Below are 15,207 nucleotides of genomic sequence, written 5' to 3'. Positions count from 1 at the left end.
TGTGATACAGATGGTACCGTTACATTTATGTTTTAATTTGTTTCAGTGAGTTTTATTTCAATAACCAATTAATTTTTATACAGCTAGCATGTGATATCTGCATTTAAAGTACTTTGATTCTATGGAGGCTTATTACATAAAGATCCTTACAAAGCCAGACCGAGAAGAATGGGGAGGGAGGGGGCTTCAGTGCGGTCTAGAACTTGTAAAGCGCTAGCCACGCCCCCCACATAAGGTTGATCACGCCCACTCGACGACTGGCACTCCCACTTAGATGGGGGGCGCCGGTTCCCTGTCTCGTCCAGGGCACTAAAATGGCTAGTTATGGTAATGTCAATACTCCATCTCCTGGAGGGTCATCCGGTCTGGTGGAATGGGTTAAAGTATATGCCCCCATGGGAGAGAGCAGTGGGGGAAGCTGTGTCGGAAAAAGAGAGCCAAGTTTCAGTGATGGCTAGAAGGTAGAGGGGCCTATTTATCAAAGCTATCCGTCTTTTAATTTAGCGGTAAATCCTCGAAAACAACAGTTTTCGAGGATTATCGGCTAAATTACTATGTATTATTCTAGCATCGCTGCAGATATCTCAGATATCTGCTGCTTTGCATCTCTCATCGTTTTACTGAGCACTCCCCATAACAGTGCATGGGAAGTGCTCAGTAACTCTATGCAACAGTGACCGAAACTTAGCTTTCAACCATGTTAATATACGCCATCTGAAGCTGGCGAACATTAACATGATTGAAAACTTTCACTGAAAACAGCTCTGCTCAGAAGAGCAGAGCTGCACAGCGCATGTGTGAAGGGATCACATGATCCCTCCATGTCACTTTCCGCATGTTCTTCATTCAGGGATTTCTGTGCGCATGCCCGAGGTCACCGGTCGAAGCATGCGCAAAGGGATTGAAAGAGGGGTGAGCAGTGTGGAGAAGTGCCCCGGCGACAAGGCGGCCGAGAGGGAGGCGCAGGACAAAGCTACTCACCAGTCCAGCGGTGAGTATTCATTCCTCCCTGGAAAGGTCCCGGTGGCAGCGGGCAAATGAGCCAATCCCGGCTTACTTCCCGCTGCTGGCCAATCAGCGGCCGGGTCGGCGAACCAATCCTGGCTCGCCTCCGGCCATTCAAACTACTGGTGCCACCGCTAGCCAATCAGGGCTCGCGGCAACGGCTGATATCGTCAGTGTGCCCGCGGCTTTTTCTGTCGCCGGGCGCCAACGCGAGGGCTGTGCGGCGGCGGAGGGGAAGTAGGAGGACGTCGCGTCCAGACGTCCAGCAGCGGCGCGTCCAGACGTCCAGCAGCGGCGGAAGCGTTAGGCAGCCCTTGTAAGGGCTGTGAGCTACCCTGATGCCCGAAGACTTCAAGCAAGACGCCGGAGCAGAGATCGTCGGTGGGGAGCCCTTGTAAGGGCTAAGAGCGCCCCCGCAAAGCAGCCTTTGACAGCGCCAAACAGGAGAAGAGGCGCCGGCGGTTGGAGAGCCTGGAAGACCCGAAGAAGGCGGGTCAAGCTGAGTTTCCTGCGCGGAACAAGTGAGTACCAATTACTCTTTTAGCAGGACGCTAGGACCTGACGTAGAGTACGGAACACTCGGTTCCTAAGTAGGTACTAAGAAGAGTTCTGGAGCGGTTTATAGAACCCCATCCATCCGTCCGGAAGGGCACCCAAGTTCAGGACAAGACGGGCTTAACGGCCGCGGGCGCAGGCCTGTGGGGCACAGCGTCTCAGGACGTGAGAGTGGTCGGTCTAAGGTAACGTCCGGTGTGGTGAGTTCCATAGCGGTCCCTCTGGATCGGGTAAGTAACAGAGGTGTTGGGAAGGGCTGTCATTGTGCTGTCTCTCTTGTCTTACAGGTGCTGATCGGAAGACAAGGTAAGTGGAAGGAACCAAAGGGGGCACCAACGGAGAGTTAATAAATTTGAGAAACTTTTGAATCCGCATCTATGGGATGGGGATTGAAAAGTTTATACTGAAAAAGCGTAGGGTAATAATAGACCCCTAAGAGAGATGGAGATGAAGAGGTTGCGGACAGAGGGCAGTTTATTGCACATGACACTGCAGTTCCAGAGGGCACAGGAGAAAGCGAGGGAGGGAAGTGGGGAGATATGGATGAGATTGGCAGGGTTACTTGAGCGGGGAGGTGGGTTGTGATTAGGGTAGGACGGGGGGAGCTGGGGGTGAGGATGGGTATAGGACTTGAGCAAGGAGACATGGGGCGCATTTATCAATCATCGGCAAAAGTGAGAAATAGTTATCAATCCTTATCGCATGGATAAGGATTGAACTATTTCTCAAATTTATGAACAACAGATCATAGGAACAGCTGTTTCGAAAAACTGCTGTTTCTGTGATTACAAAAAAATCATACTTACCCCCCCTCTTCGGAAGCGCTGTCTCCGGATCTACTCCTCGTTCTCTTCATCCTTCAATTGCGCATGTGCATTTCGAAGAACTGCACATGCGCACAGAGATCCCTGCTCTGTCTCTGCAACTATCGTTGCAGAGATAGAGCTGTAAGTGACAGGGAGGGATCCTGTGATCCCTCCACACATGCGCTGCCCAGCTCTGCTCTTCGGAGCAGAGATGACAGCATTGGATTTTTTCGGAACTTGTTAGATTTGAGCTGGGAGCAGTCACCATACTGTTGAATGTCAACTACTCCTAAAAACGAAGATGAGTGCAAAGCAGCAGATATCCACGATATCTGCTGCAATGCACCTTTCATAAATTTGCGGAGGACACCCAGGAAGCTTAATTTGCCGGTAAGAGCACTATCATGCTTTCTTAAATATACCCCATGGTGAGAGACAGAGGGTAGATAAAGGAGAGGGAATGGAAGGACTGCATGGAGTGGAGGAGGGGTATATGAGAAGGGGAGGGGAGCATGAGGGAACAAAGAGTTGTGCGTGTTTATGATGACCACAGTTTAGCTTAAAAAGGAACAAAAAGATTGTAACTGTGCTCTAACACTGCCCACAAATTATGTTACATGTGAAAACTTAAGTTGTGTTATTTTATGTGTCTCTGGATAAAAGGTAATCTGTCTGCTCTATATTGCTTGGCATCTGTGAGGATACCAGGGTAACGCATAGCCCATGTTTGTTGCCAGCTTACTGACTGGCCCAAAAGCAACCTTATTTGCCAAGCTATCACCTGCCTCAGAAAGGGAAACCTTTTGTCCTATGATATAACCCTGAGAGACCATATTCTAATGGCACGGTGACATACATGGTTATACTATACACGTGGAGCATTTTGGAGAAGTGTGACTGGCATATTTCAGAGAACAGGGGGACTCCAACGGGTACTGGACCTTTATTGATGCTGCTGGGTACTTGTGTGATGGATTGATATCGGCTTAGTTTTAAGAGAATACCAATAAAAATAAGAAAAAACTAAAATGTGAAGAAAGTGTTGACTGCAATTTCTGGCTGTTCGGTGGCAACAAATGATCGGCGGATCCCAATAACTGGTGGTGAGCATGGGGTTAATGGTGGCTGTTTTTCCCACACAGTAAATATAACATCTGTTTGAACGCTGCGTGGAAACAAAGTAATGCTTTCCCGCTCAAATTCATTCCCGAGTTGCTAATAAGACTTAGTATACCGTTGATCTGGGAAGTACGTTACTACTGGCGGGTTAATTTGAAATAGTCCACAGTTTATTTTAAGCCAATCAAAGGAGGGGGGAATGCTTAACTCATCCAATCATCGTGCAGCGCTATGTATAAATAGGATTGTTAAGCTGCCGTCTTTAATATTCATTATAATTTTGAATAATGGCTAGAACTAAGCAAACCGCTCGCAAGTCCACCGGCGGGAAAGCTCCCCGCAAGCAGCTGGCGACCAAAGCTGCCAGGAAAAGCGCCCCAGCTACTGGCGGCGTGAAGAAGCCTCACCGCTACCGTCCCGGCACTGTTGCTCTGCGAGAGATCCGCCGCTACCAGAAGTCCACCGAGCTGCTGATCCGCAAGTTGCCCTTCCAGCGCTTAGTACGTGAGATCGCCCAGGACTTCAAGACCGACCTGCGCTTCCAGAGCTCAGCAGTCATGGCTCTGCAAGAGGCCAGCGAGGCTTATCTGGTGGGGCTCTTCGAGGACACCAACCTGTGCGCCATCCACGCCAAGAGAGTGACCATCATGCCCAAAGACATCCAGCTGGCCCGCAGGATCCGAGGGGAGAGAGCATAGATACTCGTCCCTCCTACGTACACAGCACAAAGGCTCTTTTCAGAGCCACCAAATGCGCATTCGAACGAGCTGTATCCTCCCATCTACCCAGCTTTCCGACATTATATGACCTGGGAGGGGCGGGTGCTTTATACATGTTGAGATCTAAAACCTGTTTTAAAAGTTATCCCGTTTTTTTAAGTGTTACTGTAACGTCCCTAAAATTCATTTTAACAACAGTTCTCCCTTCGGTGCAGGACGAAACATTGCCTGGGTCTATACTGATTCCTAGAGTAACTAAAGTACGTCTGGGTTACCCAATGGGCGAGAGCGGATTCATTCTACAAGCCGTTAAATAGATACTGCAAGACAGACAAAATATTAAATTGAAGTCGGCTTATTTAGAACGTTGGCTGGTAGAATTGTATGTATTGTAATAAACATTCGTACAGGGGATGGTGGTGGTACAGTATAGGAAAACCTGTTATCCATGACTTACAGGGAATGTGAATACAGCCCGATCAGAGAGAAGGTGGGTGGCTCTGAAAAGAGCCTTTGTGGTCTCAGGATATCACGGGTGAATTATTTGGCGCTGGTGTATTTGGTGACGGCCTTGGTGCCCTCGGACACGGCGTGCTTGGCCAGCTCTCCGGGCAGCAGCAGACGTACGGCGGTCTGGATCTCCCTGGAGGTGATGGTGGAGCGCTTGTTGTAGTGAGTCAGGCGGGAAGCTTCTCCAGCAATGCGCTCAAAGATGTCGTTGACGAAGGAGTTCATGATGCCCATGGCCTTAGAGGAGATGCCGGTGTCGGGGTGGACCTGCTTCAGCACCTTGTAGACATAAATAGCATAACTCTCCTTCCTGCTCTTTCTCCGCTTCTTGCCATCTTTCTTCTGGGTCTTGGTGACGGCTTTCTTTGAGCCCTTTTTGGCTGCTGGGGCAGACTTGGCTGGTTCAGGCATTATAGCGACAAAACGATCCCAATCACAATGTGCAGAAACTGTTCCTGATACCTCCCACAGCCGCTCTATTTATAGGCAGCCCATGTAAATGAGACCCACAGTCTGCTCTGTGCACTACTGGATGTTGTGCGATGTCAAATCCCACCCGCTGCTGCGGATTGGTGTTTGTTTGAACTTGAGCGGCACTAGCTAATTTGATAGCGGACCAATGAGAGAAGGGTGTCTGTCCCTACAGCGTATAAATATACGGAGGCGGGACAGATAGCCTTATTGTTGTAGATTGACTTACACATAAGTTGAAATGTCTGGAAGAGGCAAACAGGGCGGTAAGACCCGTGCTAAGGCCAAGACTCGCTCATCTCGAGCCGGTCTCCAATTCCCGGTCGGTCGCGTTCACCGTCTGCTGAGGAAGGGGAACTATGCGGAGCGTGTGGGAGCTGGCGCCCCGGTGTATCTGGCAGCGGTGCTGGAGTACCTGACTGCTGAGATTCTGGAGCTGGCTGGGAATGCCGCCCGTGATAACAAGAAGACCCGCATCATCCCCCGTCACCTACAGCTGGCTGTGCGCAACGATGAAGAGCTCAACAAGCTACTCGGTGGGGTGACTATCGCCCAAGGAGGAGTCCTGCCCAACATCCAGGCCGTCCTACTGCCCAAGAAAACCGAGAGCCATAAACCAACCAAGAGCAAGTAATTTCCTGCTGGATAATTGTCCCCACAACACAAAGGCTCTTTTCAGAGCCACCCACCCCGTCCCTAAAGAGCTGATCCACGACTATAACATCCCGCTTTAGCTGTGTGTTAACTCGAGTTAGACGAGGTTACATTGTAATGCTCGTTAGATAACGGACACAGTTGAACTAAACTCCCCCATCCAGATTGGCGGTGTCGTCTATTAAACAAAAGTGAACCATATATGGCACTGTCACGGTGCACTGACGTTACGTTTAAACAAGCTGCAGACACTTTATAATAAGACGGCAGGAGTCAGTATATACGGCTATAATCTCTTTTCTCGCACCACCGCCGGAAAGAAACAGCTACTCTAGAGCTCAGCTTCATAGCGCACACATCCACCCCCATAGAGTAACAGAAAAGTGTGTGTGGAGGGGGATATATACTATATAGCTCTGTCGAGACCGAGTGGGTGGCTCTGAAAAGAGCCTTTGTGTGATTGACAGGAGTGCGGCTCCAAGTTACTTCTTCTTAGGAGCAGCCTTCTTCGGCTTAGCTGCCTTTTTAGCCGGGCTCTTGGCTACTTTGGGCTTAGCTGCCTTTTTAGCCGGACTCTTAGCCACTTTGGGCTTAGCTGCCTTTTTAGCCGGGCTCTTGGCCGCCTTCTTGGGTTTCACAGCAGGTTTCGGCTTCTTAGGGCTTTTTACTGCTTTCTTGGCTGCTGCCGGTTTCTTGGCCTTTTTCGGGCTCTTGGCTGCGCTGGGAGACTTCTTCGGGGACTTGGGCACTTTCTTGGCTGCCGCTTTCTTGGGTTTAACCACCGCCACCTTCTTCTTAGCTGCCTTATCCTTGCTCTCCAGCTGCTTCTTGTTCAGCTTGAAGGAACCGGAGGCGCCGCTGCCTTTCACCTGGATCAGGGTCTCTTTCGTCACCAAGCTCTTGAGCGCCACTTTCAGGCGGCTGTTATTCTTCTCCACATCGTAACCTCCAGCAGCGAGGGTCTTCTTCAGGGCGGCCAGGGAAACACCGCTGCGCTCCTTGGATGCGGACACGCATTTAACAATCTGCTCAGACACGCTTGGACCGGACGTTTTGTTGCCCTTCTTGGAGCTTCCTGCAGCTGCTTTCTTCGGCTGACGCTTTCCCTTGACGGGGGCCTCTGCTGGAGCAGCGGGCGCTGCGGCGGGAGCTGTCTCTGACATTTTCCGTGCACCAAATAGAAACAAAACTTTTACATGCAGATAATCATCAACTGAGTTGTTATATAGAGCCCAGGTATGCGAAGCCATTGGCTGTGGTGAAGAGCCAATCATGTGCGCAGATTCCGGGGGTATTGTTACCACGCCCATTATCCTCATGGACGCCGTTCTAGAATGTCGGCTCCCGCTTTGTGTTTCTATGGCTGAAAGAAATGAGTTTAATATGAAGTGTAATAATACCGGCTCGTTGTCCTTTATTTCATCAGCACATTGTGACGCCCTTTCGTCGTGTGTAGACTTTTTATATTGAGGAACCCCGGGCAAATACACTGAAAATACACCCAACACCCCCATCTCCCTAAATCTCCTCTCTGTATCTTAACTTATGATCAAATACGTGGATGCGCCCAAAGAAAGCTCCCGGATCCCCCAGTGACTGAGCAGAGTAAACCTTCCTACTTCTCCTTTTATGTCATGTTTCACTTCTCACGTCTTATTTCTACCTTTTTAAACCTTCAGACTCCTGTGAGACTGTCACGTTACACAGATGTTCCATACTGACAGGCATACAGTCATGCACCACAATCGTCAGCTCTGAATATGTCCAGTAATCACTATTCCCGATTTAACATTTGCGACAGTCTCCTACCAGACAACACTGAAAGGATGGTCACACGGCAGTTTGAACACGGAGCATGCAGAATGCAGCCACCGCCGCTGAATAAATGGTCACAGACTGGTACAGAAAGTGAGTGAAAGTGCAAGCAGCGCTTTATTCCCAGCCTGAGAGCTCAGAAAACAGAAACATATACTGAGTTAACCGAACACATCTACGTTCTGCGTTCTAACAACAAAAGGTCGCCCTGATTGACATTACAGGACCAAAATATAATTGTACTACAACGGCCTGAAAACTGGCAGTGTTGGTATGACTCAGGAACCTGTTGCTTGGTGCTCCTCCCCTATTTCCCTCAAGTTCCCAATCAGGTCCGCCTCTCCTGTATAAAAGGACAGCTTGTCTAGCGTGTAACTTAGTTCGTTTGTTGTAGACGGAAAGAAGATTACCTTTGAACATGTCTGGCAGAGGGAAAGGCGGTAAAGGACTCGGAAAAGGAGGCGCCAAGAGGCACAGGAAAGTCTTGCGGGATAATATCCAGGGTATCACAAAGCCCGCGATCCGCCGCCTGGCTCGTAGAGGAGGTGTAAAGCGTATTTCTGGCCTCATTTATGAAGAGACCCGTGGGGTGCTGAAGGTTTTCCTGGAGAACGTCATCCGGGACGCCGTCACCTACACTGAGCACGCCAAGCGGAAGACTGTCACCGCTATGGATGTGGTCTATGCTCTGAAGAGACAGGGCCGTACTCTGTATGGATTCGGAGGCTGAGCACTGACTCCTCTCGTCTAATTTCATTACACACACAAAGGTCCTTTTCAGGGCCGCCCATCTCTTCCATTAGAGAGCTGTAATATTGCCCTAGTACTCGGTAGAATGTGTGGAATTCTCCCCACTATATATCGGTGATCTGTTTAACTTTTGTATCCTCGAGGATACACGATTAGCTATTTGAAACATATGCAAAGGTGATCGCTGCGTGTCAGTGTTGCCTTAGAAAAGTTTGTTAATAAGAGACTATCGCGTCCTGCTGGTAACAATGCACGATTGTAAAGCATACCAGATTATATAATAATTACATCTTGCACAGATACCTTTGCTGAGTAAATGTGACCAGTGGTATTGCAGTCTGTGTAAAACATTAAACGGTGCAACTCACGATTTGAACAATATATTATCTTTCCAGAAAACTCTAAATATGTGTCCCTATAATTGATATCTTGGTGCAGACTTTATAATATATGTGAGGTCTGGTAAGAGCAGGGAGATGGCATGAATGAAAGTAAAGTTTAAGTCAGCCTGGCTCATTCCCTCTTACATTTCAAAGGACAGCAGAAAGCATTCACCACAGAACTGGGTATTTGTTTTAATCATACATACAATAGTTTTAATTCATAGCATGGGACAATGTAGCACTGTGAAAATGGAGATGTGATTGCCACTGTTCATGCAGCGGTTATGATACATAGTAAATATAATATGTGATTTGACACTGTATATTAAATCTGTTCTTTGTTTCAGTCTGTACACTTCCCTGCATTCTAAGAGAGACTGTTACAATGTGCCTCAATACAGATGTTAGTCCTGTTTTTGTATTGTGACATATTAGCTGTATAACTGACATATTAGCTGTATAACATTGTTCTCTCTTTATTAGGAGCGAAGATTAGGGGGAGAAATTATATTCATAAATAATGGACACATGTTTGTTAAGTATTAATATCAATTATAGGAAGTATATTTAGGAAGGATTAGATTTTTCTTATGTGGATTATAGGAAACATGCATGCGCTCTCGGATCACATGGTCCCTTTGTGTGTGATTGGCAGCCCCCCTCTCTGATCTGGATCCCTGGTGTCTTGTTATGTGTTAAGAGTTACTTCAATGACAGGACATTGTTTACAGTGAAAGCTTTTGTCTCCTATAGCGGTTCATTGCAGCTTTAAAGTTATGTCATAGATGAGGTTGCTTTGCATTCCACTACATGTCACATAGTAGTACAGGCAACTTTATCCCTGATATCACATTTCATATATTTGGCTCATAATCTCGACAGCCAGCAAACCAGTCAGACAGCCAGCCACAGGGTTAACCAGGAGATAGGCATCGAGAAGCCCCGTCTGCCAATGGGTTACTTGCAATTGGGGATTTGGGGTTGGGGAAGTCACCCAACGAATGTCAGACAACAACTCTGCTACCACTATTTTGCACATATGCGTGGCCCAATTTCTCCCCTGTTGCCTCATACTTTGCTACATGACAGTGTCAACCTCCACTCTAGCTGAGTGACCGCACTAATGAGTTCCAATGGGACATCCAGGAACTGTGTACTGCTGTCTACCCCACCACCAGAACCAGGTGAGATCCTTACGGGACAGATCAGTGGCTTAGGCCAGAGTCTTTGGACCTGGAGGAGGAAGATGTGCTTGGGATAAGTCGAGACACTGAGTAACAAGGGTTAAATGTGTGCAAGAAGTGGCATAGTTTTATAACAACTGCGTTCAATACACCACTGGGTACACACCGTAAATTTTAGTGTTCAACTGCCAGGGAAGGGAGATGCAAGACCTATCACTCACTCACATCCCCTGATAATGAAGAAAATGGAACCAACCAGCTGTGTCTAGCAGCAGTAACCACCAGTTGGGGGTAGCTCACAATGTGGTTAGCAAACGGTTGCACCAAGGTCTGTCGCTAGCAACGTCAGGAGCATGACGCTTGGGACAGAGGGTGCAGGTATGCATGAAGAGGCTGAGCTACAAGTTGAGTGATCGCTGACAGGTAACACCGTACGTAGTCTGAAGGCACATGTATCCAGATGGCCGGTGCATGATATAGTGCCCGAACATGGAGATGGACGGGTGACAGTACAGCACAGGAATATGCTGCGACCCTGTTTATTTTCAGAATCACACTTGGTGGTACCAATTGCGGAAGAACAAGTTGACCCACTGGTGGTGATGGAGGACTTCTGGTTCATGTTCCCACACATTGAGGATGTAGCAAATCCCCCACCTGCCAAAGATACGGTCATCCAGACCCCTCTTCCAGTCCTAGTAGGAGACAGCCCCACAGGGCCTTGCCCGCTATCCTGCCTCCCATAAGGCCCCTGAGGACAATCTTGGGTAGCCCCAGCAACCGGATTGCAAGTTACGTGTGGTCTTAGACTCTCTTTATAGGGACTACAAAGGACAAAACAGTGGGAGTTTAAGAGCCAGGACTGGCGACACTTTGGTTCCGGTTGCATCACGGTCCATCGAACTGCGTGTGGATGACGTCATCCGGTGATATCCCTAGACGGCACGTTATTGGAACAACGCGGCTCCCCTTGAGGGGCATTATGCAACACCGCTACTGGTGGACAATTTAGGTGTTCAGCGAACAGTGAAAAAGAGGACAAAGAAGTCAACTACGAATGTACGATGGAAGTGTTACGACTAACGGTCTTATATTCAACCTGTAGAATCAGGTAGAGAGTTCCTCACCTCTAGCAGCCGCCTTCCACGTAGAGCTTGTTATGCTCAAAGGTACTCGGATGCCCCCAGGACTTATTCTCGCGGTGGTACAGGTGTATGAACGTACCGTAGCGTAGAGTAATGTGGTGTAGAGTCTAGCGTGGTAAAAAGACAGGCCAAGGTCTGGGTCCAGAGCAGATATCATGGTCAAGGTCAGGAATGGCAGCAGACTGGGATAAAGCAGGAACAAAGCAAGGGTCAGGGCAACAGGCAAGAATCAAATCCACAAGAACAAAGCCAAGCACAGCAGCAGGCTAAGACACAGAAAACAGGAACTATAACCTGCAGGGAGGCTAAGCCCTCACTGCCTTATAAACAGACACTGACCAATGTCAAAACAGAGAGGACAGCATGATAATCAGCCCCAGAAGCTGATTAATTAATTCAATTACTTGCGCACGTGCCTGGTTGCCCCTAATCCTGAGACCCGGCACTATCACTCACAGCGTCCCGACTGTTGTCTAGGCAACGGCCGGGGTGATACAGGAAGTGACGTCCCGGCATGGAGACAGCCTGGACACTTCCTGCGGGCATGGATAGTTGCGGTGACCTGAGGGACCACCACGACCCGTTACAGTACTTCCCACCCCCCCCCCCCTTGAGGAGGGATCAAGGAACCTCAAAAACCAAGTTTTCCAGGGAATTGTTTCAATAATCTATTGAGCAGTCTGTCAGCGTGCAGGCGCCTCTCAGGAACCCAAGAGCGTTCTTCTGGACTGGATCCCTTCGGATGCACCAGAAAATGGGTTTGTCCCTGAATCCTCTTGGAGTCGAGAATTTCTCCACAATAAATTCATGAGAACCATGCAAGTTGACTGGTCGGGGTTTGGGTTGTTCAGGAGTCTCAAACTTGGAGGACGAGACAACAAGTTTCAGGAGGGAACAGTAAAACATATTAGGGATTCTCAAAGAAGGTGGAATCTTCAGCCTGAAGGCAACAGGGTTAACTTTTTTTAACAATAGAAAACGGTCTAATGAACCTAGGTCCCAATTTATTGCAGGGTTGTTTGAGCCTAATATTCCGGGTGGACAACCAGACTTTGTCTCACACCTTAAGAGAACAGTTCCTGAAATGACGATCTGCAAAAAAAATTGACCGAGAGGTGGCCTGAAGCAGGGCGGAATGGAACTTCTTCCAAATAATTGTGAGATGGGAGGCTGTTTGGCGTACCCCAGGAGAACCAGAAGAGTTGATTGAAGCAAGAGAATTAGACCTGGGATGGAGGCCATAGTTGCAAAAGAATGGAGATGTGCGGGTGGAAAAATGGCAAGAGTTATTATAGGCAAATTCGTCCCACGGAAGTAAAGAAGATCAATTGTTATGGCATTTGGAAAAATATAATAAGATGAATTGTTCCAATGACTGATTGACTTTTTCTGTTTGACTGTGGATGGTAGGCAAAAGACAGACTGATGTTGATGTCAAGGTGGTTGCAGAAAGATCTCCAAAACTGAGCCATGAACTGAGACCCACGATCAGAATCAATATCTTCAGGCAGACCGTGGAGATGGAAGATATAGCGAATGAATAGTGATGCCAGAGTTCGGGCATTGGGTAGACCTGCCAAAGCGATAAAGTGGGCCATCTTGTTAAATTCATCTACCACCACCCAGATTGTTTTGTGACCGGGTGACCAGGGTAAATCTACAATGAGGTCCATCGACAGATGTGACCAAGGTTTACTTGGAGTGGACAACGACATTATTTGACCCGACGGAGAGCTTCTGATACTCTTGTTTCTAGCACAATCTCTACATGAGAGTGCAAACTCTTTAAAATCAGTGGCCAAATAGGGCCACAAAACTGTGCGCAGGAGGACTTCAGTGGTTTTGAAAACTCCAGGATGTCCGGCAATCTTGTTGTCATGAGCCTCAGATAGTACAGCCTTCCTGAGATGGACTGGTACAAACAATTTATCTGAAGGAGTCTAAGGAGGAGCAATTCTTTGGAAATGGTGGAGAGCAGCACCCAAATCCTGGGTCAATCCTAAATGAATTGAGGATGAAGGAACTGTAGAGAGCGGAACAGTGGAAGGGGCATGAGAGGTCATAAAGCGGCGGGAGAGTGCGTCCGTGCATCCGCTTAAACATTCTTGGAACCAGGTCTGTAAGAAATAATAAACTTGAAGCGGGTAGAAAACAAGGCCCAGCGTGCTTATCTGGAATTTAGACGTTTGGCAGATTAGGGCAGTTAGAGGAGCTACCAGGTCCAAGAAGGAATTAATAAATATCAGGTAATAATTCTAAAGCCTAGGAATCTTTGTACGGCCTTCAGATTGGTTGGGCATACCCAATCTAAGACTGCTTGGACCTTGCTGGGATCCATGAGTAACCCATCCTAGAAATATAGCCTAGAAATGAGACCTTATGGATCTCAAATTCACACTTTTCTAGCTTGGCAATGAGTTGATGTTGCAGAAGTTTAGAAAGGACATGTTTCACGTGAAGGCGGTGTTGGTCCACGAATGAAGAATATATCAGGTATAACATGACAAAGCGCCCTAATAACTCTCATAGAACATCGCTTATTAGATCCTGAAAGACAGCATGTGTGTTGCATAAACGAAAAGGCATGGACAGGTACTCATAGTGACCTGAGTGGGTGTTGAATGCGGTCTTCCCTTCATCCCTGTCCTTGATACGTATAAGGTTGTATGCTCCTCGTAGATCAATCTTGGTGAATACTGAAGCACTTCTGAGTTTATAAAAAAAAAGGACTGATATGAGTGGAAGTGGGTAGGTGTTTCTGATGTGATTGTATTTAACCCACTAAAGTCAATTCAAGGTCGAAGAGAACCGTCCTTTTTTAGTCACAAAGAAGAACCTGGCTCCTACCGGGGATTTAGAAGGCCTAATAAAGCCCATTTTAAGGTTATCCTTAATATACTCCTCCATGGAATGTGTTTCTGGTAACGAGAGAGAGTACAGTCTCCCTTTTGGGAGTTTTAGAGCCAGGATCTATGTCAATAGTGCAATCATAATCATGATGAGGAGGTAGCGTGTCAGCTGACTGCTTAGGGAATACATCAGAAAACTTATTGTAGGGTGACGGAAGCTGATCTAGAGGAACCTGGAGCAGACGAACAGGCACAGATAAGCAGGATGAAGAACAAGAAGGACTCCAATGAATGATGTCTCCCTTGTTCCAATCGATGACCGGACTGTGGAGCTGCAGCCAGGTATGCCCCAAGATCACCAGAACGGAAGAGCAATTAATTAGATAAATGGATGTTATGACTGTCTTTGTTTTTTATCTGGCAGCAGAACCTATAATCCATCAGAGGTGCTGCTACTGTCCTGCTCCTGAACTCTGCAACATGCCTGAAGGAGTTAATCTCCTTGTCTGATGCTAATTAGAACTGCACCTGTTGCACTGCTTTAAGTACCTGCCTCTAGCTGTGCTCTGAGCAGTTCATCCATTTGTTCTTGGCTGCTGCTAACCTGCTCCTGTGCTATTTGGTATACCTGCTGGACTGAACTTCTGTGTATGACCCCTGCACAGGGCCATCTTAACAACATTATGGGCCCCCGGGAAAAGCAGTGCACCGGGGCCCATATATATAGATATATATATAGATATAGATATTTAGATGTATACAGATACAGATATAGATCTAGATATATAGAGATTGATAGATGTACTTGCTCAGTGACCCATGTAGTTTTTCTTTTGTTGTTTTTTTTTCTTTTGCAGGATTATTTATTCTCATTAAGAGAAGTGCCTATGGGGCCCACTTGCTCGTGGGGGCCCCCGGGCAGCTGCCCACCGTGCCCAATGGAAAAGATGGCCCTGCCCCTGCCTTTACCTTGGACCTTGCCTGCTTGCCTGAGACCCCAAATCATTTGCCTGTACCTTGGACCACGCTGTTTTACCTGTTGCCCTGACCTTTTGGACAGACTTCTGGACCTCGCCTATTTGCTTGATATCTGCCTGGCTATTTGGATTTGTTTTTCTGGTCTCTATTTGATCCCTGGACTCTGTCTGCTTTCCTGGACATCCTTGTGCCTTCTGGACTGGGGTAAACTTATCATACTTGTTCCTGCCATTTTACTATACAGTCTCTTTTTGAACCTGTTAT

General features: G+C 47.7%; 5 protein-coding genes across 6 annotated transcripts; 3 read left to right on the top strand and 2 right to left on the bottom strand.

The window, feature by feature from the left end:
* Positions 1-3,770: 3,770 nt before the first annotated feature.
* Positions 3,771-4,235, top strand: LOC142132753 (histone H3). Its single transcript, XM_075194438.1, has one exon. The coding sequence runs from the start codon at positions 3,773-3,775 to the stop codon at positions 4,181-4,183; it is 411 nt and encodes a 136-aa protein (XP_075050539.1). The 5' UTR covers positions 3,771-3,772; the 3' UTR covers positions 4,184-4,235.
* Positions 4,236-4,697: 462 nt separating this feature from the next.
* LOC142132754 (histone H2B 1.1-like) lies at positions 4,698-5,150 on the bottom strand. The gene has a single exon (XM_075194439.1). The coding sequence runs from the start codon at positions 5,123-5,125 to the stop codon at positions 4,745-4,747; it is 381 nt and encodes a 126-aa protein (XP_075050540.1). The 5' UTR covers positions 5,126-5,150; the 3' UTR covers positions 4,698-4,744.
* Positions 5,151-5,349: 199 nt separating this feature from the next.
* On the top strand, positions 5,350-5,871 carry LOC142132750 (histone H2A type 1-like). Its single transcript, XM_075194435.1, has one exon. The coding sequence runs from the start codon at positions 5,427-5,429 to the stop codon at positions 5,817-5,819; it is 393 nt and encodes a 130-aa protein (XP_075050536.1). The 5' UTR covers positions 5,350-5,426; the 3' UTR covers positions 5,820-5,871.
* Positions 5,872-6,269: 398 nt separating this feature from the next.
* On the bottom strand, positions 6,270-7,002 carry LOC142132751 (histone H1-like). Of its 2 annotated transcripts, XM_075194437.1 has the most exons (2): positions 6,424-7,002; positions 6,270-6,375 (listed from the first exon to the last, which is right to left on the bottom strand). In XM_075194437.1, the coding sequence occupies exons 1-2, from the start codon at positions 7,000-7,002 to the stop codon at positions 6,322-6,324; spliced, it is 633 nt and encodes a 210-aa protein (XP_075050538.1). In that variant the 3' UTR covers positions 6,270-6,321. The 2 variants fall into 2 exon arrangements, with proteins under 2 accessions (XP_075050538.1, XP_075050537.1); XM_075194436.1 differs by having other exon boundaries at positions 6,270-7,002.
* Positions 7,003-7,998: 996 nt separating this feature from the next.
* On the top strand, positions 7,999-8,481 carry LOC142132749 (histone H4). Its single transcript, XM_075194434.1, has one exon. The coding sequence runs from the start codon at positions 8,073-8,075 to the stop codon at positions 8,382-8,384; it is 312 nt and encodes a 103-aa protein (XP_075050535.1). The 5' UTR covers positions 7,999-8,072; the 3' UTR covers positions 8,385-8,481.
* Positions 8,482-15,207: the final 6,726 nt, after the last annotated feature.

Source organism: Mixophyes fleayi, unplaced genomic scaffold (assembly GCF_038048845.1).
Source record: "Mixophyes fleayi isolate aMixFle1 unplaced genomic scaffold, aMixFle1.hap1 Scaffold_3665, whole genome shotgun sequence".
Taxonomy (NCBI): Eukaryota; Metazoa; Chordata; class Amphibia; order Anura; family Limnodynastidae; genus Mixophyes; species Mixophyes fleayi.
Note: the sequence above shows the minus strand (reverse complement) of the source record. Positions and strands in the feature narration are given on the sequence as shown.

Coding starts and splice junctions, on each gene's coding strand:
- LOC142132754 (XM_075194439.1), bottom strand. CDS start 5,125: ATGCCTGAACCAGCCAAGTCTGCCCCAGCAGCCAAAAAGGGCTCAAAG.
- LOC142132751 (XM_075194436.1), bottom strand. CDS start 7,002: ATGTCAGAGACAGCTCCCGCCGCAGCGCCCGCTGCTCCAGCAGAGGCC.
- LOC142132753 (XM_075194438.1), top strand. CDS start 3,773: ATGGCTAGAACTAAGCAAACCGCTCGCAAGTCCACCGGCGGGAAAGCT.
- LOC142132750 (XM_075194435.1), top strand. CDS start 5,427: ATGTCTGGAAGAGGCAAACAGGGCGGTAAGACCCGTGCTAAGGCCAAG.
- LOC142132749 (XM_075194434.1), top strand. CDS start 8,073: ATGTCTGGCAGAGGGAAAGGCGGTAAAGGACTCGGAAAAGGAGGCGCC.